At 52.2% G+C, this 25,128-nt stretch overlaps 10 protein-coding genes across 10 annotated transcripts; 7 read left to right on the top strand and 3 right to left on the bottom strand.

Annotated features, from left to right (window-relative positions):
* Positions 1 to 573: 573 nt before the first annotated feature.
* On the bottom strand, positions 574 to 3,565 carry CABS01_02590 (glycosyl hydrolase family 7; the record flags this gene model as incomplete). Its single annotated transcript, XM_060535968.1, has 6 exons — positions 574 to 1,046; positions 1,105 to 1,573; positions 1,659 to 1,776; positions 2,172 to 2,666; positions 2,724 to 2,863; positions 2,918 to 3,565. 6 exons carry the CDS (start codon positions 3,563 to 3,565, stop codon positions 574 to 576), a joined length of 2,343 nt encoding a protein of 780 aa, XP_060393880.1.
* Positions 3,566 to 5,003: 1,438 nt separating this feature from the next.
* Positions 5,004 to 7,553, top strand: CABS01_02589 (uncharacterized protein; the record flags this gene model as incomplete). Its single annotated transcript, XM_060535967.1, has 1 exon — positions 5,004 to 7,553. One exon carries the CDS (start codon positions 5,004 to 5,006, stop codon positions 7,551 to 7,553), a length of 2,550 nt encoding a protein of 849 aa, XP_060393879.1.
* A 197-nt stretch (positions 7,554 to 7,750) lies between these two features.
* Positions 7,751 to 9,100, bottom strand: CABS01_02588 (uncharacterized protein; the record flags this gene model as incomplete). The annotated part of the gene is made up of 1 exon (XM_060535966.1): positions 7,751 to 9,100. One exon carries the CDS (start codon positions 9,098 to 9,100, stop codon positions 7,751 to 7,753), a length of 1,350 nt encoding a protein of 449 aa, XP_060393878.1.
* A 609-nt stretch (positions 9,101 to 9,709) lies between these two features.
* On the top strand, positions 9,710 to 11,536 carry CABS01_02587 (uncharacterized protein; the record flags this gene model as incomplete). The annotated part of the gene is made up of 1 exon (XM_060535965.1): positions 9,710 to 11,536. One exon carries the CDS (start codon positions 9,710 to 9,712, stop codon positions 11,534 to 11,536), a length of 1,827 nt encoding a protein of 608 aa, XP_060393877.1.
* Positions 11,537 to 11,952: 416 nt separating this feature from the next.
* CABS01_02586 (uncharacterized protein) lies at positions 11,953 to 13,405 on the bottom strand (the record flags this gene model as incomplete). The annotated part of the gene is made up of 3 exons (XM_060535964.1): positions 11,953 to 12,432; positions 12,507 to 12,764; positions 12,992 to 13,405. The coding sequence occupies 3 exons, from the start codon at positions 13,403 to 13,405 to the stop codon at positions 11,953 to 11,955; spliced, it is 1,152 nt and encodes a 383-aa protein (XP_060393876.1).
* An 887-nt stretch (positions 13,406 to 14,292) lies between these two features.
* Positions 14,293 to 14,796, top strand: CABS01_02585 (uncharacterized protein; the record flags this gene model as incomplete). The annotated part of the gene is made up of 1 exon (XM_060535963.1): positions 14,293 to 14,796. The coding sequence occupies one exon, from the start codon at positions 14,293 to 14,295 to the stop codon at positions 14,794 to 14,796; it is 504 nt and encodes a 167-aa protein (XP_060393875.1).
* Positions 14,797 to 15,397: 601 nt separating this feature from the next.
* Positions 15,398 to 17,013, top strand: CABS01_02584 (glutamyl-tRNA(Gln) amidotransferase; the record flags this gene model as incomplete). Its single annotated transcript, XM_060535962.1, has 4 exons — positions 15,398 to 15,628; positions 15,876 to 15,913; positions 16,338 to 16,631; positions 16,776 to 17,013. 4 exons carry the CDS (start codon positions 15,398 to 15,400, stop codon positions 17,011 to 17,013), a joined length of 801 nt encoding a protein of 266 aa, XP_060393874.1.
* A 308-nt stretch (positions 17,014 to 17,321) lies between these two features.
* On the top strand, positions 17,322 to 17,968 carry CABS01_02583 (uncharacterized protein; the record flags this gene model as incomplete). The annotated part of the gene is made up of 4 exons (XM_060535961.1): positions 17,322 to 17,324; positions 17,451 to 17,533; positions 17,588 to 17,670; positions 17,817 to 17,968. The coding sequence occupies 4 exons, from the start codon at positions 17,322 to 17,324 to the stop codon at positions 17,966 to 17,968; spliced, it is 321 nt and encodes a 106-aa protein (XP_060393873.1).
* A 2,150-nt stretch (positions 17,969 to 20,118) lies between these two features.
* CABS01_02582 (uncharacterized protein) lies at positions 20,119 to 21,576 on the top strand (the record flags this gene model as incomplete). The annotated part of the gene is made up of 1 exon (XM_060535960.1): positions 20,119 to 21,576. The coding sequence occupies one exon, from the start codon at positions 20,119 to 20,121 to the stop codon at positions 21,574 to 21,576; it is 1,458 nt and encodes a 485-aa protein (XP_060393872.1).
* Positions 21,577 to 22,742: 1,166 nt separating this feature from the next.
* CABS01_02581 (uncharacterized protein) lies at positions 22,743 to 24,938 on the top strand (the record flags this gene model as incomplete). Its single annotated transcript, XM_060535959.1, has 2 exons — positions 22,743 to 23,149; positions 23,213 to 24,938. 2 exons carry the CDS (start codon positions 22,743 to 22,745, stop codon positions 24,936 to 24,938), a joined length of 2,133 nt encoding a protein of 710 aa, XP_060393871.1.
* Between the last annotated feature and the right edge of the window lie 190 nt (positions 24,939 to 25,128).

Genomic DNA, 25,128 nt, shown 5'->3' with positions numbered 1-25,128 from the left:
CCAGATCTGACACCTCAATTTGCGTCCCAGGCTTAGATGCATTTCATCGCGTCATGCCCCCTCCGACCTGACAATTAACATGTGCGCCGTGCACGAGTTGGACGTCAGTAAGGCCATGCTTTATGTCCCAATCCAGGGCATCCCCCCTTGACGTCCCGAGTTGTCCGCCTCTTCAGACGAACCGGGCGCACCGGCCATCCCTGAAGATCCAAATTGTGGGCTCTTTGTAGGCTTGATGCTTCATCAACCCACAGAGCCTCCGTGTCATGCCGTCTCGGCACCTGACCCAGTCTTCCTTGCCCGCTGTCTCCCGGTATTCTCGATCTGGGCCCATTTTTGAAGCCAGGCTTCCGTCCGTACCTATCAGCAAGGTTGGAGGTAAGCTCTGTAAAAGCCCGATGCCGATGACGTTGGCATCTTTCGTCATTGACGGCTCCTTGACTTCCACAAATCCCGCTACCGCCGACAGTATGTGGCACTTCGCGGCTAGCATCGAATTGGTATCCGACCTTCCGACAAACCAGAAGCTAGAAACGCGATCGAATCCAGACAGATATCATTGATACTGAACGACTACCACAGGAACTGGCGACAATTCTTGCTGCCGCAAAGACACGGAACCATGTCGCCTTGCTTGCTCTTGTCCTTCGCATCAACAGCGTCGTCGCTGACACCGTCGACGTAGTCGAACGTGAGCTGCTCTCCTCGGGGAATGTCGCGAAGCGCAAAGAAGGCAAGGTCGTGAATGTGTTTGTCGGCGTGATCTCCCACGCGCGCAAAGATACGCAAATTCGGTTCGCAGGAGTGATTGATGAAGCGAGTCGGGCCGGACATAAATTCGCCATCTATCTCGAGCGGGGGGCCTTGCAGGCGCATGTCAGGGGAGTCTTCATCCGTGAACTTGTCGAGTGCGAAAAGGTACACGTCCTTCTGTTGCGCAATATTCGACGTATCCCGTCGGCGTTGGGCTTCCTGTGGTGTAATGATCTCGCCAATGTAGTTATCGACGAACTGTCCTCGTCGAATGTCGAGCAACGATCGAACACCTATTCTCATAGAGTAAGCTTCTCTCCAGCATGGCAGCAGCCTCTCAGCTCAACTCACCCCAGCCCGTCTTCTCAGTCCGGAAAATCTGAAGAGGAACCTGACGACCTCTCTCGACCACCCTGTTAGGACAGGTCACGTCGCATGCGCAGCCTTCGTGGCACTCGTAAATGGGCCGCGTCGAGCCCAGGAATTTTGACCGCAGCAACCCAGCTTTGACGCCGTGCATATGGTACATGTAGGCCTTCTTTCTCGCTTCGCCCTCGTCATCTGAGTCGTCTTCTTGCTCCTGCAGGCAGAGACAGCCCGCATACTGGCATTCTTCCTCGTCTTCACATTCGCATCCGCTTCGGAAACTATCCTCTGCGGCTTGTACCCCGTGGCCGAGCTTTGAGTGCTGCAGAAATCGAAAGTTGGGCGGTATTATTTCGTCGTCGACCTCGTTTACGATAGTGATTGGGTATTGTTTATGGTTCGGAAATGCTCGAATCTGGCACCATTGGCAGTCCAGCTTTTCTCTCTCAATGGCCTGCAGTAAATTCCAGTCAGAAAAAGCTCCCATCGTGTAGCAGTGTCACATAAATGATCGGGAAAGTGCATTGCGTTCGTAGGACTGTGGGATACTCTACTCTGAGGGCGGTCTTGGTTGCGCCAGGCTTCGGAGCGCCGTGGTGGAAGAAGTGGCGCTCAGTTGCTGCCTCCATGTTATGCGCTGTTATGTATTCGCGATGGCTCGGAAACGTTGAAAGGCATCCCGAGAGTGACGGAGAGGGAACATGTAAGTAGGTGGAGGTGTTCGCAGCTTATCCATGGTCGGAGCTGGAACCGCGGGGCGACTTGACCATCGGCGGCAGGAACCACCGACCACTTTACGCGACGCGTCCAAGCTCTCTGGACTGCTGACTCAACCGCCAATCTGGTAGGGCCGCGTTCGGCGGTCCTCTCCGGCCTGGAACCTTCTTCTCCCTTCTCTCAACTATTCATTTCTACAACTTTACCTTTCCCCAGGACAGTCACGATGCCTTATCAAACATGATGGTCTACGGACATACCAACAAGGCGACATATCAAAGAGAATGACAAAACTCGACGCATGAAAGTGGACTGCTATTCTCTAGACGACTTACACTTTCCTGGGCTTGTTCTTACACTGAGGCTTGAACGTAGACCCAAGCTCGCCCCATTTGATATTGCTGAACGTCACAACCGGGTTCGGCTCAACCTTGACAACGTTCTCCGGGAATCCTTCCGTCTCATTGCATGGCCCGGCTTCCGGCGCACCGTCCAGCCACCTCATCCCACCGCCGGCATCCCACCAGATGCTAAACGCAAGCACCACGCCCCGATCAAACGACTCGCCCATCTCCCGGTGCGCCCCGAGATCCATGAACCGCCGCGAGCCCGTCGCCGCGCAGAACTCATCGTTGAGGTAGTTGACCTGCGGAAGATCTGTGTTGTTGACGACCTCGCTGCGGATCAGGTGGCCGTCTTGGATGTAGAGGCGGTGGATCTCGGTGAGGACGCCGGCTTCGTTGGCGGGGAACTGTGTGATGACTGTGAAGGGACGCGTGGTGTCGACATCGAACCCTGAGCCGCGGCCGTAGAAGTCATCTTGGTTGACTCTGTTTCTAGGGTTAGGTTCTGTTCAATACTATTGGGCTGCAAAGCTGGTCACTGACCGGTACGGGTTCCAGGCACAACCGTTCTTGTCGCAGACGCCTTCAAAGGCACAGTCTTCGCCCTCGCAGAGATAGACACCAGTCTGGTTGCACGGGTGCGGCGCCAGATGAGCAGAACGCGAGTTGGCCTCCCATATGTCCTGTGATGGCACGTTAGTCGCTTCTTGAGTACCCACCAAGGACAGACAACTCACCATCTCATTGCAACATGCACCGTATCCTTCAATGTTGGCTTCACCGTTGATGAACGGCGTAGTATAGCACTGGGCGTCACAGTACCCCGTGCCGTGACGAGCGCCACCAGTGTTGAGCGCGCTCTTGCCACCGTCGGCCTCCATCTCAGAGGTATACAGGGCGCTATTCATGCCACACGGCAACTTCGATACGTCGACGTCAAACGTGAACTCCTTGCCCGTTAGGTGCATCATCTCATATTGCTCCTTGGAAGGGTCAAGAAGATACACGCGCGGAGACACCTGCACGCCGTCCTTGAGCTGGTACATGGTCATGGCGCCGCCGTTCGTCGTGACGCCGACGCGGCTGTAGTCGTCGAGACCTTCCTGGACACAGTTCTCGGCGCAGGCCTCCTTGGTCGGGCACGCCGTCTCGTTGGGCGGACTGCCCCAGGAGCCACAGCTTCCACCGCCGTTGGCCTGGTAGACGTTGTGCGCGAGGGAGTCGAGGACGATGAAGTTGTTGACTTCAGTGCAGCCGCCGGCCTTGGTACAGCGCCATGTCGTGAGTGGGGGGTGGTTCTCTTCGGGCCCAATCTGACGCTGGGCCGCTGCCAGGCCTATGAAGAGAGTGGCAAGGCCCAAGCGGGACAGAGAAGACGCCATCATGACCGGAAAGCCGTGATGAGTTCCTGAAAAGAGATATTGCGACGATTGCGCCGGTAGACAGAACAGCGCGCGCCTCGACCAAACAATCGGGAGAAGGAGGTCTTCATATATGTTCAGACCCCTCCGTCCAACTTAACCATGGCTGTCGGGTCTCTTCCCGTTTATCCATTATGAACTCGCTCAGGGGTGCATTGGCAACGGAACGCGCTCTCCAGGGAGCCAAATTTCCGTGATTGAGCTCTATTCCTTCTTCCTGTCCCGTCTTGGTCCTCTTGAGGCGAAGGAAGGTCACCCTCCGAAGCCTTTGTCTGGCTGTCTGGGCGCTGTGACATTGATTGCCGACAAGGGTTCGCAGCTTTGATTCAAAGGTTATCCGCCACGAGGTAAGTTGGAAACAGGCCTAGTGCCATGCTAAATGTGCTTGGGTAGTCAAACGTTCATTATTCCCCAGCTCCCTTCCCTCGTGGCTTCACGGTAGAACGGGCCAGGAACCGTGCATGGGGGGAAGATCTGGTCGCTCGCTTGGATGCGACTCTACCCTCCCCTTCCATCTTTGTGCAGATGAACCTGCATTTGGTAGATTGCCCGACTTGATGAATCATCCAGTCAGGTCGCCCTTTAGAAGTCCGTCGATTAGCCGACCACTGTTCCTGGCAGGGGTCGCATTTATACCAGTCTTTCAGTCATTTTGCTCTTGGTGTTTGTTGGAGGATGGAGATGAGCAGAAAGCGGAGAGAATCAGAATTAAGGACGGCGGCTTCCGCTCGACTACCCCATTTCTCCGCGTGAAGCAATTACAGGGGTGTTCGACCAGGGTTTAGTGAAGCGATCCATCTTGAACAGTCAAAGAGGGGGGGATAGCTCTTCCGGCTCGGATTCTGGCCCTCTGGGGTGGATGCCAAGCTATTCTGCGCCCGTAGCAGAGAGGCATGCCACGCAACCTATTGCTCGCCTTAAGTCTTCAGCCTTGATGTTGCTATAGGTTATAGAATCCATAAGCTCGGCCTGAGATCGGAAATATTGGACATCATCTGTGGCCTCATTGTGGAGATGTCAAATATCGCTATCACCAGCGCCAGGCAGCAAGATGTTGTCGGAAGATGATTCGCGAGTCGCGTCTTACTTGCATACGTCAGTCCACAATATTGCCAGAAGGGGTTGAAGAAGGACCAAATCCTTGGAATAACAGAGTCCAAGACTGTTGCGTCAAGCAATACTAAAGCGATGTATGAACGAGGTTTTGTCGAGATAATGCGACTTCTCGTGCCTCATAACCCAATGTCTTGAACAAAAGAGGACTGAAAATCCCTCATTCGAACGACAGCAATTGAACTTAGCCCAGTCAACGACGGCAACATCGATTCCAATTGACGATAGGTATAGACGAACAAGTCAAGGATCTTTGCAGACACACTCTGACCGAGACGTAGCAGCAGCAATGGGGTCATCAAACACCGACATTACCGCCAAACTCACCGAATGGCACGAGGAATGGTCCAGCGAACAGACCGACAACGATATTTGCACTGCCTACGTCTTCTCCCCTGAGTGGGAGTCTCTAGTTCCCCCTCGATGGGCCGCATACGATGACCTGGAAAAGAGACGCCTGACCGAGGGAGCACCGCGACTAGAATGGCAGGACTCAGTTGACCAAAGCCGGAAGGCATTGTTGGCCATGAAGAACTTGCACTTCAAGCCCCTCGAACCTAGGCTGTGGCCGGTATGCCCGCTGTGGGTTCATCTAGCCAGATACAAGGGAGGGCCAGACTTCGATGGCCATAAGAGGCTGCACGGCTGGGCCTCGCTCCTCGATGACTGGGAGGAAATCCAACGCTTGATTCGAGATGAGCCCGAGTTCTGCCGCTCACTTTCGCCTGCTCAAAGAAGATCGTTTGACCTTCTCCGATACTGGTGGAAAGCGGCCTACTGCAACGAAGAGCTATTGCGTGCCACCTCTACGCGTCTAGAAAAGAACCGACCGTTTTGGACGATATCAGATCCTTCCGATGGATACAATCTTCGTCGCATCGCCAGCGAAGTCAAGACAGACACCTCCCTTTACCACTCGCATCTATTCAGGCTCTTCCTCTTCGAATTCAATCCGATGTTTTGGGAGCCTTTTCTCTCCCATATGAAGCTTTCTAGACTTCAGCATGCCCGGTATCGATCTTCTTGTATTGCGACCATTCAAAAACTTTCCTATCCAGTGCTACATCCAAGCCATTCTCCTGCCGATGAACAAGTCCCATATCCTACCGTTGTTCAGAATGATGCGGAACACCAGAGAATTACTGCTGCCCAAGCGAGCATCAACCCGTACTATCTTTGGGACAACGAAAGTCAACAGACAGTCACCGTGGAGGAGCTGCCCGAATGCCCTCCATACGTATGTATCAGCCACACATGGGGTCGCTGGCGAACACGAACCGACACAACTGTTCCCGGAGTACCGTGGCTGGTCCCAGAAAACACCATTTATGATGTACGCGATCTTCCCGGACAGCTCAAGGAACTTGGCTACCGCTATATCTGGTTCGATTTATTCTGCATTCCGCAGGACAAGAGCGATCCGAGGGCTGCCCAGGAGATTGCGAATCAGGCGTCAATTTTCAAGGGATCGAGCCACTGCATCGCCTGGATCAACGACGTCGAGTCCTGGCACGGCGTGCTAGCCGCATTAGACTGGATGAGTCTCAAGTCGCAGTCAATCTTGTCGAACCGTGACACCGACGCAATCAAGGACAGAATAGCCGAAGCAACACAGGGGGCCACAGTGGCGATGGAGCTGCTAAAGAAAAAGCGCCGTGAGGGAATGGAGGATCTATTCGATCTTGTTGACGATCTTACGGCAGGCGAGCCAACCTTTTGGATGTCCTCACTATGGACTTTGCAAGAATGCATTCTCTGCCCTGAAATCCAGCTGTATACTCGCACCTGGACCAGGCTGGAAGATCGGAGCGGGACGGCAATCTCGTTGAGAACCCTCATGGTGATTCTCAGAGACACTCGAGATTTCAACATGCTGCCAGAACCCATTGGAACCTCCTTCAGCGAGCCCTTTCAGTACGATGTGAAACTCGTGAATGATCCGAACAGGAAGACCATTCAAGACAGCGCCAGCGACCGGACGTTTCCAAGTGCAGTGAGGGACCTCTACCAACTCTGCATAATGACCCGGCTTGACAACGCTCTCACCGCCGGCTCACCCACAACCATCCTCACAAATGCGAACCTTCGACACTGCTCATCCAGCCGCGCTCCAGCCATCATGTCTGCCGTGAGCGTGACGGACTGGTACGTCGAGAAGCTCGAAGCTTCAAAGTCTACCAGCAAGCCTGCCCCAGCGGAGCCCATGGTCTACGGAACATACCCCCTCGCTTTCCTCCGCGAATGTTCGCGGAAGTTTGGAGCAATCTTTTACCAAAGTATGGCCAGGAATCTCGTTCGTTCCACGGGCACGGCCAACGAAATGCGACGGGTCCTGAAGCGGAACGAATCTGGTGGGACCATGCTACCCGTGTCCAAGACCACGGGCTGGTATGCCGGTATCTCGGGATCCTCGGATCATACCTGCCTTGATCGTCAAGATCACGAGACAGTGGCAGATTGGCTTATCAATGAGGACGCGAGCGTTTCTATGCGCGCGGTGGGCATCGCCTTGACATCGGATGACAAGCCGGGGCCGCGCAAGTTATCGGGCAACGTTGACTGCTTTTTACCTCAGGACGACGTGATAGCGGACAATAAATCAAAGAGATACACGGCGAATGTTCAGGATATGCTGGCGACGCTAAAGGACTTGAGTAATGGGTCGCGGCGGATCTATGCGGTTGCGCTCTATGAGGACTTGGGCCTCGTACACGGCGTATTGCTGGAGAAGTTGCCTTTGTCCATGTTTGGGAAACACTATCTCAACAAGATTGGTCAATTCTTTTTGAAGAATGAGTCTCTTCCTCCGACTTCAAAAGTCGATTGGAAGGTGTTGTAGAGGCTGCACAGTCTCTGTGTCTTGCACAAGTCATCAGCCGATTGAGATGGTAGGATATATGGCGCGAGCTCGTATACTTAGAAGAGTTGCAACATTCCTTCTCCAATGTGAACGAAGGCTGAAAATGGGACGGTGTATATATGCGCGTTTCTCTTTGCCCAAGTGTTTCCCCGGTCATTGAAACCAAAACCACAATCTTAAAGTCCTTTTAGCATCTCTTGCACCCTCTTCCTACCCTCCCTAACCGACGTAACCTCCTCCATCCGCAGCGTAGCCTCAACACACGCCTTCTGGCCAGCCAATACAACCCTGAAGTCCTTCACGAGCGCAGCCGCCACCGTCTCCTCCGTCCGCGAAGTGCCCTCCCACCCGAAAAGACGCACAAGATGCATGACCAAGACGCTCCACAGCTGCTGACCCAGCCAGAGGTACTGCATAGACTCGTTCATCCACGGCAGCAGTAGCAGTCCCGCGGGGAAAAAGAGGACAAAGGCGTACACCGTCACTATGCTGGCTACCTCCCTTGCGCGGTCGAGGGCGCTGTCGCGGATTGGGTGGCCGTAGTGGCGGAAGAACTGGAAGCTTGCTTGGGAGGCTGGGGAGGGGGTAGAGATGAGGAGGAAGCCGATGGAGGGGACCTCGACCTCGAAGATTTCTGTTTCCTGGTGGTGATCTGGGGAGGCGGGTGTTGGGTCCTTCTTAGTGATTGGAGCTTCGGCTGCTGGTGAAGATGGAGCTGTTACGTTTAGGGTCGACGATTCGGGTGAGCCTTCGTCGTGTATCACGCTCTCTCGACGAACGCGCGCCACCGCGGCAAAAAGCTTCAGGAAGAGAGGGATGCAAAGGAAGCCGATGAACCATTTTGCTGGGGCGTCTTGTCCGTCTCTACTTTGGGTTGACCAGATTCCTGCAGCGACTGCAAGGAGGATTGAGGATAGCTCCGACACAACAATACCTAGCAATGTTCTCAACCCGAAGTTTTCGTTAAATGCCTTCAGTTGTGGAGACGCTTCGCTTCCTTGACTGGATTGGAATTCCAGATCAAGACGGTATATCCGCCTTGTAGTCCTGATCGTGTCTGCCGGTGCCTCACCTCCCTTCTTCAGTCGTACAGTATCCGGCACCGGCGCCGGACCGGCCCCGGTCCAAGACCCGCCCAGACCGATGCGATCGTCAACATGCTTCAAAACCTCAATCCAGAAGCCATTCCGCACGGCCCGTGGTAGCTTCCGGCCTTCGGGGGTGGTTGCCGTCTTGTGGAGGTAATGGACGCTGGCTTTGTCGGAGAAGAAGGTGGTACCGAGCATGTCGCCCCGCCGGCGACCCTTGTACAGGCCGTGATCGCGGAACTTATCCAGCGTCTCGAGGGCTGCGCGGTGGAGGGGCCCGCCCATGGGCATGAAGAGGGCCAGGCGGATGAGCGCGATGGCGTCAACGGCGTTGTAGAAGCGTTCCGGCCATAAGAGGCGTTCGAAGAGGCTTATGCCCGCGACTTCGGCGCCTAGGTAACCCAAGACTGCGCCGAGGGCCGATGATGTTGCTGACATTTTCTCGATGTTGTTATCACTACCTAAAATGCGGTCACGATGAGGGAATCTTGGGTATGTTTGATGGGGCAAGAGAAAAGAAGAGCTGGAAGGGCTATTGAGTGGACTTCAACCCGCCTTTTAATATGAAAGATTTTCGGTGTGCTCAACTTGAATCCTTCTCTTATTCAAAGCAAGAGTTGAAGCTCAGTGAGGTTGGCTTGCTTTACTGACATTTGGAGAAGCTGATGTGATACCGCGTCCTGCACCAGACCCTGGTCTGCATGTCAGATTTGTCTGCTCATTCGTCCCAGGAGCGAGCCGTGGGGCTTGACGCATATGAAGTGTAATAAGTACTGCAGGTCATTGCTGCTTACGTCTGACGTTCTTCGCAACGTAATTATGCCTCATTTGGGACTTTGGTATTCCTCTTCGTTCAGTGAAGCGCTTTTGGGAAGATTTCTGCCTCGCCGAGAGCCTCACAGCTTTGCTACACAATACCTATTGGGGGTTGTTGATAAAGTACGCCGACATCGGGAATACATCACTCCCAGTCAATAATACTCTACTGGTATGGTAAGTGCAGCTCGGCGACGGATTCGTAAATCATGAAACACAATAGTCATTGACATGCATGACATTCAGGAAAAGTTAACTGCCTTGGAGGACATCGACGACTTCTGGCCGCGGTTAACTGCCTCAGAAAACGCCGATGACTACTGGCCCCGGCGACTATTACACATACCAACACTGACATCAATCCCGAGAGACGAGCGCAACGTCTATGGAACAACGGAGAAGCCAAAGTACAGCATCCTCACTTACACTTGGGGCCGCTGGAAAATCAGGCATGACGACCATGCCGTCCCTGCATTGCTGGTGAAGGGCGTCCCGTGGAAGATACCCTCAATAAGAGAGTCTCACTTCACGGTGGACTCGTTCCGGGCCGTTGTTGATTCCATGGCGTTTGAGGACGTTGAATGGGCATGGGTTGATATCGCTTGCATAGATCAAGAAGACGAGATCATGAACGCGGAAGAAGTCGGTCACCAGGTCGCTATTTTCGACAAAGCAGTCAAGGTGCATGTTTGGCTGTGCGAGGCAACACAGGAGAGTCTCACGAAGGCTTTTCACGACATGAACGACGGCCAATTGGAATCCATCACTTTCAGCACCTTCAGCACATTAGAAAACCAGCTCATGCCCTCGTACATGACCTGGGAAGACGTTCGCCACCAGGAGTACAGGATGACGGCCGTACGCGAGACTATCGACCGTATTAGTTCTGGACTGCAAACCGTACTCAACGATCCCTGGTTTTCATCTCTGTGGACCTTGCAGGAGGCCGTGTTGCGCAATGATGCTGTGATTTTGAGCGCAGAAGGGCTTCCATGTGTTTGGATCACGTCCGATGACGGCAGAAAGTATCAAGCATATCTTGCAATGTTCGTCAATTTTTGCAACAACATCTACTTGGATGTCGTCAATATACTACGAGGCCTTGAATCCCACGAACAGATGGGCTACGACTTAAGCGACTGGGAAGTAGACATGAAGACCAAGATCGAAAAGACGCAATCACTCCTTATCCGTTCCGGCATGTATAAGTTGCCTACATCGAACCCCAACATCCCTTACAGCATGGCATGGTCTAGGCAGACCTCGAGACCGGTAGACCGCATCTATGGTATTATGCAAGCCTACAACCTGCGTGTGGGCAAGGTCATTCGGCCGCATGATAACCCTTCCCTGGCAGATCTCGTCCAAGAATTTGCCTTGGCAATAGTCAACAAGAATCCCGTTCTCAGCCAGCTGTTTGTTCACACAGAAAAGCCTGCCGAGTCACTAAGCTGGCGCATCACGGAGAACTCGGTTGTTCCGGCCAACTTTAGATCGCCAAGAGGTTACGTGGTGAAAGCTCGATTTTATCTCCAAGGACAAGATGTCATGAGGGCACGCGGTCGAGTCTGCCGCTTGACTGATGCCCTTGAAGTGCAAGATAAACTTGTTCAATTCCTCAAGGAGACAGATACGTCTGAATACGCAGAATTCAAAGACGTGGACCACGACTACGACCGTATCAGAATCATGACAGATGCCGGATTCACACAAGAGCATCTGAACCTCAACGGCTACTTGTCGCGGTTCGATTTACCGGGGTTCGGTTGGCTGTTTCCTCAGAAAGCTAATTTGCCATTGATTCTCCGCGACTTATGGGTATTCCATGTTGGAGATATTGATTCAACTCGAGGAGAACTTTTGAATATCCCTGAGAGCATAGCTGTGCTGCTTCGTCCCGCAAATCAGCCAGCCAATTCAGGCAGTGATAGTAGCGAATGGGCGGACGTTCCTTACATGCGGGTTGGACTTTGCACCTGGGGACCGGAGGAGGAAGAAGGAAAACGCATGATGAACGAAGACATTGACTGGAAGTCTGTGGATTTTGAGTTCCACTAGAGCTCTGTTTCTAATTCTTTTCGTTTTACCGCATCGATGAATAATTCAATGAAGGTCTTTTATTATGCCAGTTGCTAGATGGGTCCGTACATACTTGCTTATGAACATACTTTCCCGAGGGGCAGCGACGATATATTTGTCCGACCATTCCGCTTGTATCCGCCTATGAATGATTTCGAAATAAAGTAGCAGCTGAGCGAGGACCGAAGCTGAGTATAGGGACTCCGGCGAAGCCCATAGTGGATGTTACCTGCAATGAAGAGAAGCCGTCGATTTGTAATTTTACGATTCCACGTCGTATGTAGTTCATGCATCTCGACCCGACGTGATAGACGAGTCTCGTCGCCTCTGGAATTATTGAAACTAGTTCTGAATATCTCTCAATCATTCCCATTGTCGCTGGGTTTTCTTTGCAATCATTGGTAATGAGTCTTGATAACATCAACAATCACACCGTGATCCTCATCCTGTTTCAGACCACTGACAACCACAACAGCCACAACGCCCTCAACTCCTTGCACACGGATGGGCACGCCGCCACCGTGAATGGCGTACTTTCCAGCCTGTTCCGTGCTCATACCAAACTTTGAGGCAAAGAGCTGCTCATCGCCGCCCAGCTTGTTGTGAAGTAGCCAGGTGCTGCAGCCCCATCGGAGCACGGCGTTGCGCTTGCGCTGCACCCACGTCTCGTTGTCGGGAAGAGAGCCGGATCCGACGGCCGTCTGGAAGAGCACCTGTTGGCTGTTTGCCAGTGCAATCGAGATGACTGTGGGCTTCTTGTTGACGAGGGCGAAGGGGAGAAGTCGGGCATGAAGGAGATGTCCTAGTTCAAATGCATCCTCATATGTGAAGGACTGAAAGGTGATGGAATCACACTCTTGTTGAATCACCTCGACCTGCAAGCTTATTAGAGTTTGCTACAGCCTCATTGTCGTTGTGCTGGCTTATGTTGCTCTTGGGTAAAACTCACGTCGTGAGGCGGCGAAGGGATCGGAGTCGGAGCGGCGGCAGGGTCGCGGACAGCAGCGAGTGACTTCTCCAAGCCGAAGCCTGCGGGGTGTCGGCGGGTCCAGACTTTTTGAGACATGTTTGGTTGGGGCGCTGAAGCTTGCGGAAGCGGTCTTAACCTTTCGAGATATGTGTTGAAGAGTGAAGAGTTGTTTCGCGGTGCTTTTGGTGATGAAGCTGCCGACGGAATGCTTTCTGATGAGTCGTCGTCGTCTCTGTCCTGTAACTGAAGAAGTAATCAAGTTATTAGATAGCAATTCTTCCCCTTCCGTGTTCTCGGCGAGCGAAAGCGGCGCTATTGTGCTCTTAATAATTCCCTAACGAGAATGCATCCCCCCCCCCCCAATCCCATCCCACACCGGCTGGGTCCCAACCGTCATGCAGCCCACTTGGTGCTTCTCAACTGTTACAGTTACCCTATTGGGAATGGAGAGTTCAAGAACTTACGGAGCCGGGCCTCTCTCCATGTTGCATGATAGGCTGCAAGAGGGGTTTTGTGACGGGTGCTGTCGCGCTCGATGCTGGGGTTTGCGCTGCGCTGCTGTCCCGCGCCGTGCTCTCTGCCGCTGCCGGCGGTGCGCTTGCTCGCGCGCTGAAGCTTGACTGACCTACGGCTGCTGCTGCTGCTGCTGCTGCTTCGGCTGTGCCATTTCGCCCATTCTTCTTGTTGGGCGTCTTGGAATATCGATATAGGCCCCATTCTCGGAGCCGGCGCTGGAATGTCTTGCCGTTGACTTCGTATCCCTTTGCGGCGAGGCCCTTTAACATGCTCTCGACCGTCTCGCGCCGGTTGAACGCCGCAATGATTTCATCCTTGAAGGGCTCCAGGTCGAGACGGGGCCGTCCGGGAGGCATTGTCATTGTCCGAGCGCTTTCGCACCGAGTACATGTATACTTTCCACGGCACGGCCCTTTCAATCATGGGTACATATGTGATTGTAGGCGCGATTCAATAGGTGTAAGGTAGCTGATGAGATGTCCGCGAAGAGATGGCGGGTATTGATCCTAGGCACACGGGCGCCGCTTTCGCCGGATTGACGATTTGTCTTTCTGGTCAACATTGTGGCTGACAGCCACAGTGGCTGATATGCCGCCCTCAAATCCTGTCTCTCCCGACTAGCAACTCTGTCAAAGTTCAGAATCGTGATTAGCAAATTAGAGTTGATTGAGGGAATTGCGTCTCGCTCGCATAATACAAATTCTCAAGATTTCCACTATCGAATACTTAGTTGTGATTTTGGGGCGACGAACCTACTCACTCACTCAGCTCTAAGACGATTGTAAGGCTTTGACCCTTGATCATTTTCGTGGTTGAAGTTGCCGAGGATATTGAGTTCAACGAACCATATAGCCGTCTTGAAACTCCGCAAGTTGAAGAATGCAACATATCGGGTTCGCTTTCATTGTAAAGCCTAGTGCCAATGTGATGGCTGCCGTGCTTCGTATTCGTACCCAAAGTCCGCCGCCTTCGCGGACTGTAATGAACCCGTGCGGATGAGACAATTACTCTTCACTTGAGATGGCATCCCTGAAGCTTCATCAACTCAGTTTCTGTAGATATAAAGCACATGTAGCCTCTTACTGACTGTATCATCCGAAAGCATTGAATCAAGCCTAATTATACCGGCAACAGCGCGAGCGAATTTTTATTTCCGCAATTTCCTCTTTTCCACCTGCCTACTTCAGGTAGTGTCGTTTTTTGATAACTCAAACAAGTTGAAGCTACAAATATAGTACTTCCTGTCGACATGACCTCCCTCCCCCGCGCAGTCCAGACTATTATAGACAAGGATGAGATCCGAACCGTCATCTACCGGTTCGCTCGTGGAGCAGATCGCCTGATTCGCAACGTCGTCCAGTCCGTCTACCACGAAGATGCCACAGATAACCACGGGACCTACAACGGCCCAGCCAAAGACTTCTTCGACTCAATGGGCTCTGATTCAATCAAGACCGCCCATCACCAGATCGGTCAATCTCTCATTGAGATTGAGGAAGATGGTCGCAAGGCGCATGCTGAGACGTACTGCACCGCTACAACGATCGTCGGAGTTGGACAGGAGGAGAAGTGGACTACCTTCTTGGTGCGTTATGTTGACAACTTGGAAAAGAGAGAAGGTGAATGGAGGATAACGCACCGTTTCTGTGCGTTTGACGGCGCTTCTGAGGGTGCTATTATGAGACATCTGCCGAAGGAGAACCTGGGTACCCGTGACGAGAGTGACTACTCTCGATGTGTCTTCAAGGATTAGAAATCTTTGACTCTTACACTTTTCCAGGAGTTCATGTAAAATAATGAAATGGAGGGACTGATCCTCGAAATATTCGATGCTTACCAAGCACTCCGTGCTTCAAGGCTCAAGTCATGGCATCAAGTCTGGAAAAGTAAAGATCGTTGACAGACTCACAAAATATAAGAATGAACATAACCCGACTGAATGTATACTTCATTAGCCTAAAGCAACGTTCCTATGCGTGGGAAGCCTGAGAGGCTGCATAGGGATGTCAAGTCGGTTCATTTTGAGATACAGATTTCTACTTACAACCCCAGGACAAAGACGGAAGAGATTCAGATCACGTAACCCGGCTTTTGTTTGCCCAAATATACGACAGCCCACAGAAGTTTGTCAAAAGCTGAGTGGTTGATCCCTTGAAACACCAACCTCGCCAATTGGATGTCTTATTGGTGCCCCAGTCCAGACGAAGTGCGGTAGGTGGCTTTACGACCTCAAAGGAAATCGAGGCAAGGATCAAAAATCGGAAGATCTGCCAGCCTGAGCTATAAGGTGGAAGCTGCCCCGACTAAAGTTTCTCTCAAGACATTCCCCATTCCCAAGCGCAGGGCTATTCACGATGTTGGTTCGTAAGGTCCCGGTCCTGGCACCAGTCAACGACCCCGAATTTGGTGCTAGTAACAGCAGCCCGTCAACTCACGCCCCCCTCCTCGATTATTTCCCGCCCACCCGCGAAGCACAAATCCGCTGTCACCAAAGTGCGACTTCCTCTCCGAGTCCAGCTGTGGTGCGGATAAAGACAGTCATCGAGCTTGGTACGAAGGCATTCGTCATCCGGGGCCAGCCTAATGTAAGTCTGGACGATACCTACAACAATCATAGCACCTAGCCTGTAACTGAAAGCCTTTCTGACAAAATCGGTACCAGTACAAGACGCAGCCCACCGACTCACCTAATATCAGCACCTTGTCATGTTTCGTTATCAGTGGTACATCCAATTTGAGAGATGATCTTGCAGAGCCCATGTCTCGTGGGCGCAGAGCGACGAGGAATTCTGTGAAGCCTTTCTGAAGCACATCTGCATTCTCTCAAACCAGTTAGAGATTGGAGAATCTGTCTTGCAGCTCCTCGCATCGTAGGATTGCCAATATCTCTTCCACATAATCGGCAGCGAACGTATCCCTCCAGGACCCTATTTTTTCTCCAGTAGTGGAATCTTCGGCCCTTGTCGCCTCTTCTCCGACGATACCGAATCTTTTGTTTTGAGAACGATACCAAGTCAAGAAGATCCTCAAACGTAAGTAGGCCGGCCGAGCATCACTTTACGCAGCCCCCCATTCCCCTATCTCTTTTGTCACCGCGGGATTAACATAATCAAAGGTATCAAACGTTGAACGCCGCTGCATTTGGGGCATCGTCGCTCTGTGTTGCAGTTCCTTCGAGGATCAACTCTTCTAAAGCTGATCATACGCCGTTTGCTGGACTGAGAGTTGCAGTCAAAGACTCGTTTCACCTCAAAGGAGTTCATACGGGATGTGGAAATCGGGGTTATTACGTAGGCTGCATGGACCTTCAAGTGCCTCTTCCGATGATGTACAGCGTGTCATCGACCTTGGAGGGGTCATTGTTGGCAAGACCAAGACTGTTGAGTTTGGAGGGAGCCAAGAGGTTATTGGCGACTGGTGCGACTACTTTGATCCCATGAATGTCCGTGGTGATGGATATCTCGCTGGGACTGGGAGCAGCACCGGATCAGTTTCACGCCTAGCAGCATACCCGTGGCTTGATACCACTTTGGGTACAGATGGTAAGCTAGAACATTTTGCATTGTTGAGTACTCTGCTGGAGGCCAAGTAAGTTGATGAACAAGCTGGTGGGAGCATTCGAGACCCTGCGATCGCTCACGGCGTGTTCGCTTTCAGCCCTTCACATGACGGGGGGCCAACCCCAGACGTGGTTCTTCCTGGCGGGTAAGCCTTTATGTTCATGTCCAAAAGACACGAGATTGATGAGACGGCTGGGATATTTCACACTCCCGGTTTCCTAGGAAGAGATATCCGCAAAATGCATGAGTTCGGTCGTCATTGGCTCCAAAACTCCTCCAAAGCTGAAGTGAGCACTACGAACGCCATTGATGTCGCCTTGACTGACGACGCTGCAGACTCTGAGGCCGAAACGTGTGTTGTTCCCACGGGAGTACTGATCCGACCATTCCGGTGTCCAACAGATTGCTGAGGACTGGGTGTTGTCCCTCACTGAATGGCTTGGAGCAGACAAAGTCGACATCTCCATGGAAGAGACTTGGAAAGCTACGAAGCCCCCTAGCGCTGAAAAGGGCTTCTTCGGCACATTCAATGAGGCGAGTGGATAGAATCCTAGTGCACTCTTGATGCTCTTGGAGTAGTTCATCGGCTGAGTGGACCTGTCCAGACTTTTATGACCTTGATGTACCGCGAGTTCTGGACCTACCTTGCAAATTTCAGGTCGGAATATCAGGAAAAATTCAAGGCGGATCCTTGCATGTGCAAAGTCACACAGTACCTATGGTAAGATCAGGTTTCACAATCTCGTGCCATACGCGCTGATGGTCCTGTCTCAGGGATAAAGGCAAGTTGATAAGCCAAGATCGTTGGCAGGAGGCTGTGGATGAAGGATTGCTCCACAACACTTAGTTTCTTGAACATTTGCTCAACGACGAGAAGACCATTATGATTGTCCCTCGATACAAATTGGACTACCGGGATGAATACTTGCCGTAAGAGATGTGAATGACTACCAGTGTAGTAACCTTGGCTAACTAAAACTTTAGCGTGCCCGAGAATCGAGGCTTTGAGGGCTTCGACTCCAATCTTCACGCTTCGTTAACAGGTGTGACAAACCAGATTGTGCCCGGTAAGAGTCGACCGTAAAATGACCAATGATAGTTCGAAGCATTCTAATGGAGCAACACAGTCAGTCAATGTGAATCTCAGTCTCAAGTTTCCGGGCGAAAAGAATACTTTCCCGTTTCTCTCTCCGTCATGGGACCCAAAGGTTAGTGAAACCCTTCCTTATCCCATCACAACGCAGTGGAAGAAGTTCTCACGGAGACATTGAAGGGATTAATGTTGGGCTGTTGAGCCTCGTTCATGACTATCTAGCCGAGAAAGGACTCCCCAGTTCTGTAATGACCGGCAGTACCGCGTTTTAACGTTCTCTGACATAGGCAGCGGAAGATTGATCTTGGTACGGACTTTTCCCTGACAACATAACTCATCTCAAGTAACGATTTACCGACAACGGCTGGTCCACCTATCATGGCGCAAAGAAGTAATTGAATTGATGTAGTTGGGGCAGGAATCATTCCGACCCAAAGTCTGAACCGGATTTGCAAGCATACCATGCAGATACAGTTCTATTCAGACAAAGCATCTGGCCCACCGGGTGGGTTTTTGAGTCGGCAGAACACGGAAAGCGAGACGCGAGGGCACTGCTGCTACTGTCTTCTAGACTTTCAATACAGAACTTCTCAGTCATAATGGGCTATTGACTTCGATATGAAACTATGGGTGAGTAAGCGAAGGCGAAGTTGCAAAAGCAAGCTTTCCGTCCGATACTCAAAATGGACCATCCTAGTTGAGATCGGAGACAAAACCGGACGAAGAGATAAACTTTGAGTGGTCTGTGTTGTGTCCAACTCACTGATCAACTCTTGCAATTCCTCAGATGCCAACTAAACGAAACCGCGAACCTGTGCCTTGACGAGAGCACAACTTGAGCCTCACTCTGAGCCAGAAACCACACCTCAACCGCAAGTCGTTTATGACAATGGCCGGTTGGCCCAATGGCAAGGCGTCTGACTACGATTCAATATGTTATCAGCAGATTCTGGGTTCGACCCCCAGGCTGGTCAGTTTCATTTTTGAGCGTGGTGGAAAATGGCCCCAAAATACGGCCGAGATGCCGCTTAGGGCATGACTTTTGAAGATTCCAGGGAATACCCCACAAAACCGTTGGCAATAGGGTGGGCCGAAGCACGGTTCGTTGGTTGTTCTCTGGGCGAAAAGCTTGCGTTCACCGCATCGTCACCGGCTAACCGGTGGAAGTTGCCGCTTGCGTGGACTAGGTGGTATCACCGTGGTAGCGATGATCCGACGCGTGAGCAGCTTGACGCGGTTCAGGGCCAGTCATACGCGTTCGAGGACCTAGATGGTATTAGTACCTAGATGATGGTGATACTGAACCATTGAGTTTACGTCAATTGTCAATAGGCAATCGAGCGCGAGAACGAGCGGATGCCATCATGTTTAAGATCTGGGGAATGGCGGCTTAGAGTCAGGGGATGCTCGTATCTCGTCGGCACCACCGCTCCGTCGGCGACCCGTGGGCGCCGGCAACGCCGTGGGACCCCGGTCGGCACTCTCGGCTTGTGGGAGAGCTCTTGGCTTAGAGGCTCAGTTGTTCAGGGCTCGTCGTTCGCCTGGACATTGTCCTGTTAGTTCTCTAGGGCGGGCTTGACGTCCCGGGATGACGCCAAGGGGCCTCTCGCGGCTTCGGCAAGTCTAATCACTCCAGGCCTGATACATCATATAAGGCAGGGCAAAGCCAACAATCTTGATAACTGCAAGCCGTTCACAATCGCATTGTGAAGTAGGCACAACGGCGCACTACAGGCGCACTGCAATCTACGCAAGACGATCAGCAACCAACGCATAAAGTAAAATCAAACTCTAATAACCGGCAAGTGGAACCACTCACAGCTCTGCCCCTGGCCAGCAACCAATCTCCCCTTGGTGCCTGACTCGTATCTCAACCAGGGTGAAGGTTTCAACCGGGACTCGGGTCTCATGCTGCCCCACACAATATCGAGTTCCCCTGGCTAAAAGACCGCGGACGAGTGATCACGACAGACGTCAACAGTGCTGCGGACGAGCCAGGTTGGTCCCTCTGACCACTGGGTCAAAAGTGCCCCTAATCCCGCAGTGGCCGAGCCTCCGGGTCCTGTCTCCTTTGGGCCCCGAGGAGGAGAACTGGAGTTCAAGGATCTTTATCAATACCAAGGTCCAAGTGAACCGTGCCATCTCCAGCGACGCGCTGTCGTTCGAACTTGTCCCCTTTCAAGTAGTGTTGTCCCCCATCCCCTCCTCCACAGTTACCTAAAAATCTTCCTCATCCCAAAATCGACCGCTTTTGAACCCCGATATCCCGCCCGGTGAACGCATTGAATGTGTTGGACATATCGAAAAGGAAACCAATGTTGAGAACGGATTCGGCTAAGGCGCTGCCCTGCTAGAGAAAACAAACAAGAAAAACAAACACGATTTCCGACGCGATCGTACGTCGACCGATCACGGGGCGAAGATGTCTCCGAGACATCGAAATCGAATTGTCCCGACTTCTTCGACGATACTCATATCATATCTCGCGTCGATAACTCATGCCACATTCACCAATGATTTCTCAGCGTACCCAGCAGCAGCGAGATCATGTCTTGACTCAGCCGCTGCAGCGTCCGGGTGTACCGGTGATACGGTGACGGAGATGAACACATGTCTGTGCGGGAATGGCGGAAACTTTGTGTTGGCGACGTCAAAATGCGTGAAAAAAGAGGCAAAAGACAAGCTAGACGATGTTTACGAGATGCTTCTGACCTCCTGCACGGATTCAAAAACACCATTGGGCATTTCGCAGGCACAATTCCTAGACCCCGAAGACGACGACGAAACCAAGTCAACAGCCTCTTCTTCATCTACTTCTCAGAGCAGCACAACACTATATACCTCCACGACCGCACCGCCGACCGAAATACCAGCATCTTCAACAACATCGACAACGACATCTCTCACGACGTACAAGAGCGTTGCGCCAGGAGGAGTCACAGTCACGGTGACGAGGGGAGTTGAGACAGTATCGACTGGGGCGGCGAGTGGAAAGCAAGGAAGCACCGCCGAGGGGGACCAAGCTACCACCGGCGATGAGGGACCTAGCCACACTGCTCTCGCGGCAGGACTTGCAGGAGGACTAGCAATCCTATTGGGCGTGTTGGCATTCTTCTGCTACAGGCGGCGGAAGCAACGCAAGGAGAGAAAGGGGCAGGTCGGAACCGGTGGAAAATTCGCAGCCTTATCTAGTGCGACAAGTCTCACCACGATGTCGGCCTCACCACCGCAAGGGCAGGCAACGACGGCATATCACGGCGTGAACGACAGACGACCTGATACGGCAAACACGATGAACATGGCAGTGGGCACTCCAGGATGGAACCGTCAGCAACAAGGGCCACAAAGTCCCCAGCATTGGCAGAACAACAACTCTCCTGGGCACTACGGACAACAAGCAGGAACCTGGCCATCACCAGTCGCCAACGGAGATGGGGCGACGGGAACGTGGGGAGTTTCGCCCGTCTCTCAGTACCGTCCGAACTCATCCAGGGGTCCCGAACCGTCACCACATGCTGGAACCTGGAACGCGCATGCCGCTGAGATGGCAGCCGCTCCGGTTCCCGCACCTCACCCTTCACATCCCTCAAATAATACATACTCTCCCGTCTTTGAATTGCCGGGAGATCAAATACAAGCCGTAGAGGCAGACTCGACACCAGTCGGCCAGGCTCAGCCTGTGGTGCAACCGCCTTCGCGTTCAATACAATCGACGCCGGCTCAAATGCAAGCACAACCAGCGCAACCAGCACCAGCTCATCACGGAATGCCGAGGCAGATCGACGACGCACTTCAAATATCGCGAGTAGAATTACCGCCGCCTCGGTACTCAGGCCCATCATCACCGGATTGGGTCAGCGAGGATAAGAAGTTTGGCTAGATCAAACTTGGAGGGGCCTTTTGGCCCAGATAGCTCTTCAGCATAATGATATTTTATAAATCTTGTAATACTACCCACATGTAGACTTCAGGGCACCACTGCCGCCATGACGCATGAGCCTCCAAATTTCACATAAGATCAGCAATCAGCCTATAAGATGATGTGATGTCATGACCATGCCTTTATGGCGCGACAAGGGTTCAAGAAGTACCACAGTCTGGAGTGAAGAAGACGCATAAGATAACTGACCCAAGTCATCGACTCCGTTACAGCCAAAGTGCAAAAAGAAAGACTGAGCAAAAGCAACTGTCCCTGGCAAGGCTCGAACTTGCGACCTTTGGATGTTTCAAGCTTCAAGCCTAGTCATACCACTTAGGTAATGATATGAGACCAACGCTCTTCCGACGGAGTCACAGACGATAATTGGTGAATCCACTGATCGTACGATCTCATGACAGATTTGCTAACCGGAAATCTGTCGCGGTCCGCGGGTTCATCAGTTGGGTTGAGATCCTGTTAGTTGGTCGAAGTTGAGCAACAAACTGGGGTTTTCTAGCTGGGTCTCACGGAAAAGCCTAGTCTTAAGCTAGCAGGACCAAGGTAGCCAGCCCTACGGATACAAAAGTCGTTAGCTTTGTCACTCACGTCACACGTGTTTTCCACATTCGATGCTCCTCCGTCCAATTGTTTTCCAGGCTTTATCCATTAGAATCACTGAAGCCACGTTTGGTTGAAAGGCAGAACGAGTTGACCGCTTCCTGTAACGAATTCGATCGAAGAGGCCTCTTGTCAACCTTACCAAGCCACAGCATGCGGGTGTCGTGTTCCGAACGCGCGTCTCAACACCGCTAGCCCGTTCTCTGGCCCTGATTGGGTCGGCCGAATCCTGCGGCTGAGCTACCAAACTTGCCAGAGTGCGGCGCAGGATTCCTGCCTAGCAAGATGGCTGAGTATCCAACCAAGACTTGGCATCTGACTGTTCGTAGCATCATCCCACCATTTGACTGATTATCGGCGGGGTCAGGCAACCCCCTGCCTCTAGATTTAACCATAAATCACCCCCCCAACGACCATGACCAGCGCCAAGAGCAATAGCAGATTGTAGGCGTGATTAACACTCCATCGAAACTCCGTCTTCAGTTGAAGATAATACATCGAGCTTGATAATGGCGGGATTCTCCTCCGCTGCGGTAACCACGAGTTGTGATGACATCACTCACCGAATTGTTTCCACGTCCGCTGAGCTCGACAGTCTGTTGAAGGCCATCGATCCTGGGAGCACAGCAGCGCAACACTTGATTTCGGTTTCGGCAAAACTCGATCAGTTTAGAGACACGACTGAGCAGCTCAGAAGGTCGCTCAATGACTCCTCAGCCATATCGCCCGGTCTGCGAAATGCTCTGGCTATCGCTATTCAGCCTTGCGCAGATGCCGCGGCAGTCTTAGACAAGCAGATACATAGACTCGACCCAGCAAACGTGACGAGCCTCAACTCCGATGTGATTCTGCAGTACGAGACCTATCATTTGACGAATACTCGCTTGTTCGCACAATTTGTCTCCGTAGCGCATATGTAAGCTTTTAGGATATCTACGCTCCTTATGGCTAGGTACGTGGTACTGATTCATTCACCTAGGTCAACTGTCGCTCAGCAGGATGCAAGACTCTCGTCTCCTGACGGGCATGGAATGTTAGAATCGGCAGTAGAGGCGTCTCAAATTGTTCTAACTCGTAGTGACATTCTGGGACCCTCAGACGAAGCTGGCCAATCTGCCATAGATATCGCAGCCTTCGCCGAAGAATTTGGGGACGTTCAAGCCGAGGAGCCATCCCCAGACTACACGTCTGGTAAAGCCAACAAGGGGAAAAGCAAGGCATCCGGCCAATTCTTCTCCTCAATCTCAAGCTCTTTCAAAGCGATGACCGCTGGCCTACGCGCCAAACCAGAACCCATGGTCATCGCCATGTGCCAGGCCGCCAAAAGCGGCGACGTGGGACACCTCAAAGGCTTCGTCTCGGAAGGAGTCAATGTTAACGGCCAGAACGAAGAAGGATACACGCCGCTCATTTGTGCCATCAGAGCCAATCAGAGACCAGCTGTCGAATTTCTCGTCAAAAATGGAGCTGATCGATCAACCAAAGACTCTTGCAGTGGCAAGAAGAAGCCCCCATTATTCCATGCTGCCGAATGCGGTTTTGTGCCAATCGCAGAATATCTCATCAATCATGGTTTCGAGATGAAAGAGCGTTCGTGGTCTGGACAGCCGTACTTCATCGAGGTGGCAAACAGCGGCCAGCTGGATATCATCAGACTCTTCTTGCGACGAGGCTGCGACGCCAACACAGCTGCTATTAGTGGCCGGACCATCTTTATTCACGCCATACTCAGCGGTAGCCTTCCACACATAAAGCTCCTGAAAGAATATGGTGCCGACGTCAATGCTAGAGATATTAGCGGGCAGCCTGCACTACATATGGCTTTAGGCCAGAACCGGATGGACATTGTCACGTTCTTACTAGAGCATGGCGCGGACCCAAACACCATGGACCTCACAGGCAGTACGATGATTATTTCCGCCCTTCACAAAAAGAAGTATGATCTTGTCAAGACTTTGCTATCCCGAGGCGCCGATCCGAATGCCACAGGGTTGATGGGCAAAGGTATATTATGGACCTTGCTGCAAAACAAAGATATGGAGGAAGGAATCAAGATTGAGCTCGTCAAATCGCTTCTGGCACGAGGGGCCAACCCAAATCAAGTCGATAATTGGGGAGAATCCATTATGAGCATGGTTATCACTCTCGGCAACACCGATCTTCTGCGCATGTTCCTTGCTCACGGCGGCAATCCAAACAAGAAAGTCAAGGATACAACATTTCTACTCTACGCCATTGATCAGAATAGACAAGAGGACGTAAAAGTTCTTCTCCTACACGGAGCGAACCCGAACGAAGCAGATACCAAGGGCAGAACACCCTTGCTCGAAGCGCTTCAGTCAGAAAACCACGCAATTCTACAAGCAGTCCTTGCCCACGGCGCAGATGTCAACAAGATGGGTCAGATCAAGCCGTTGGCGTTGGCAAGATTACTTCAGAACCCGGAGACCATCAAGTCGTTGAGGGACCGCGGTGCTCAAGCCCCAGAGCGGCCGGCGGCGGCGAGAGCACTGCCAACGCCTGTCAGTCCGAGGCGGCCAGTTTCGTCGTCTACTACCCAGATTCGACCAGTTGAAAGTGAAACGGATATGCCACCGCCCTACGTTGAGACCGGTGGTTTGGAGGAAGCTGGGGCGTCAAGCCCACCAAGCAGCGCCAGGAGACTTGTACAAGCCGGCTGTCTCAGCTTGCAAAAATCAACGTAAATGCCAGGAATTATGTCTCAAGTCAATAGAGAGTGGGAGTTTCGGGAGGTGCTCGAGGCCTGAATGACATTGTTGGACGGGAAGGGTAATGCGTATGGATGGCCATACTTCTTAATCACAATGTAATAATAACAGATGCTGAGTATCGCATGTATCAAATGCTGCTACGAAGTAATCAATCTTGGTCTCG

Source organism: Colletotrichum abscissum (genome assembly GCF_030869225.1).
Source record: "Colletotrichum abscissum strain IMI 504890 chromosome Unknown Scaffold_5.1, whole genome shotgun sequence".
In the NCBI taxonomy this organism is placed as follows: domain Eukaryota; kingdom Fungi; phylum Ascomycota; class Sordariomycetes; order Glomerellales; family Glomerellaceae; genus Colletotrichum; species Colletotrichum abscissum.
The sequence above is the reverse complement of the archived record's forward strand: the minus strand, read 5'-3'. Positions and strand labels throughout refer to the sequence as shown.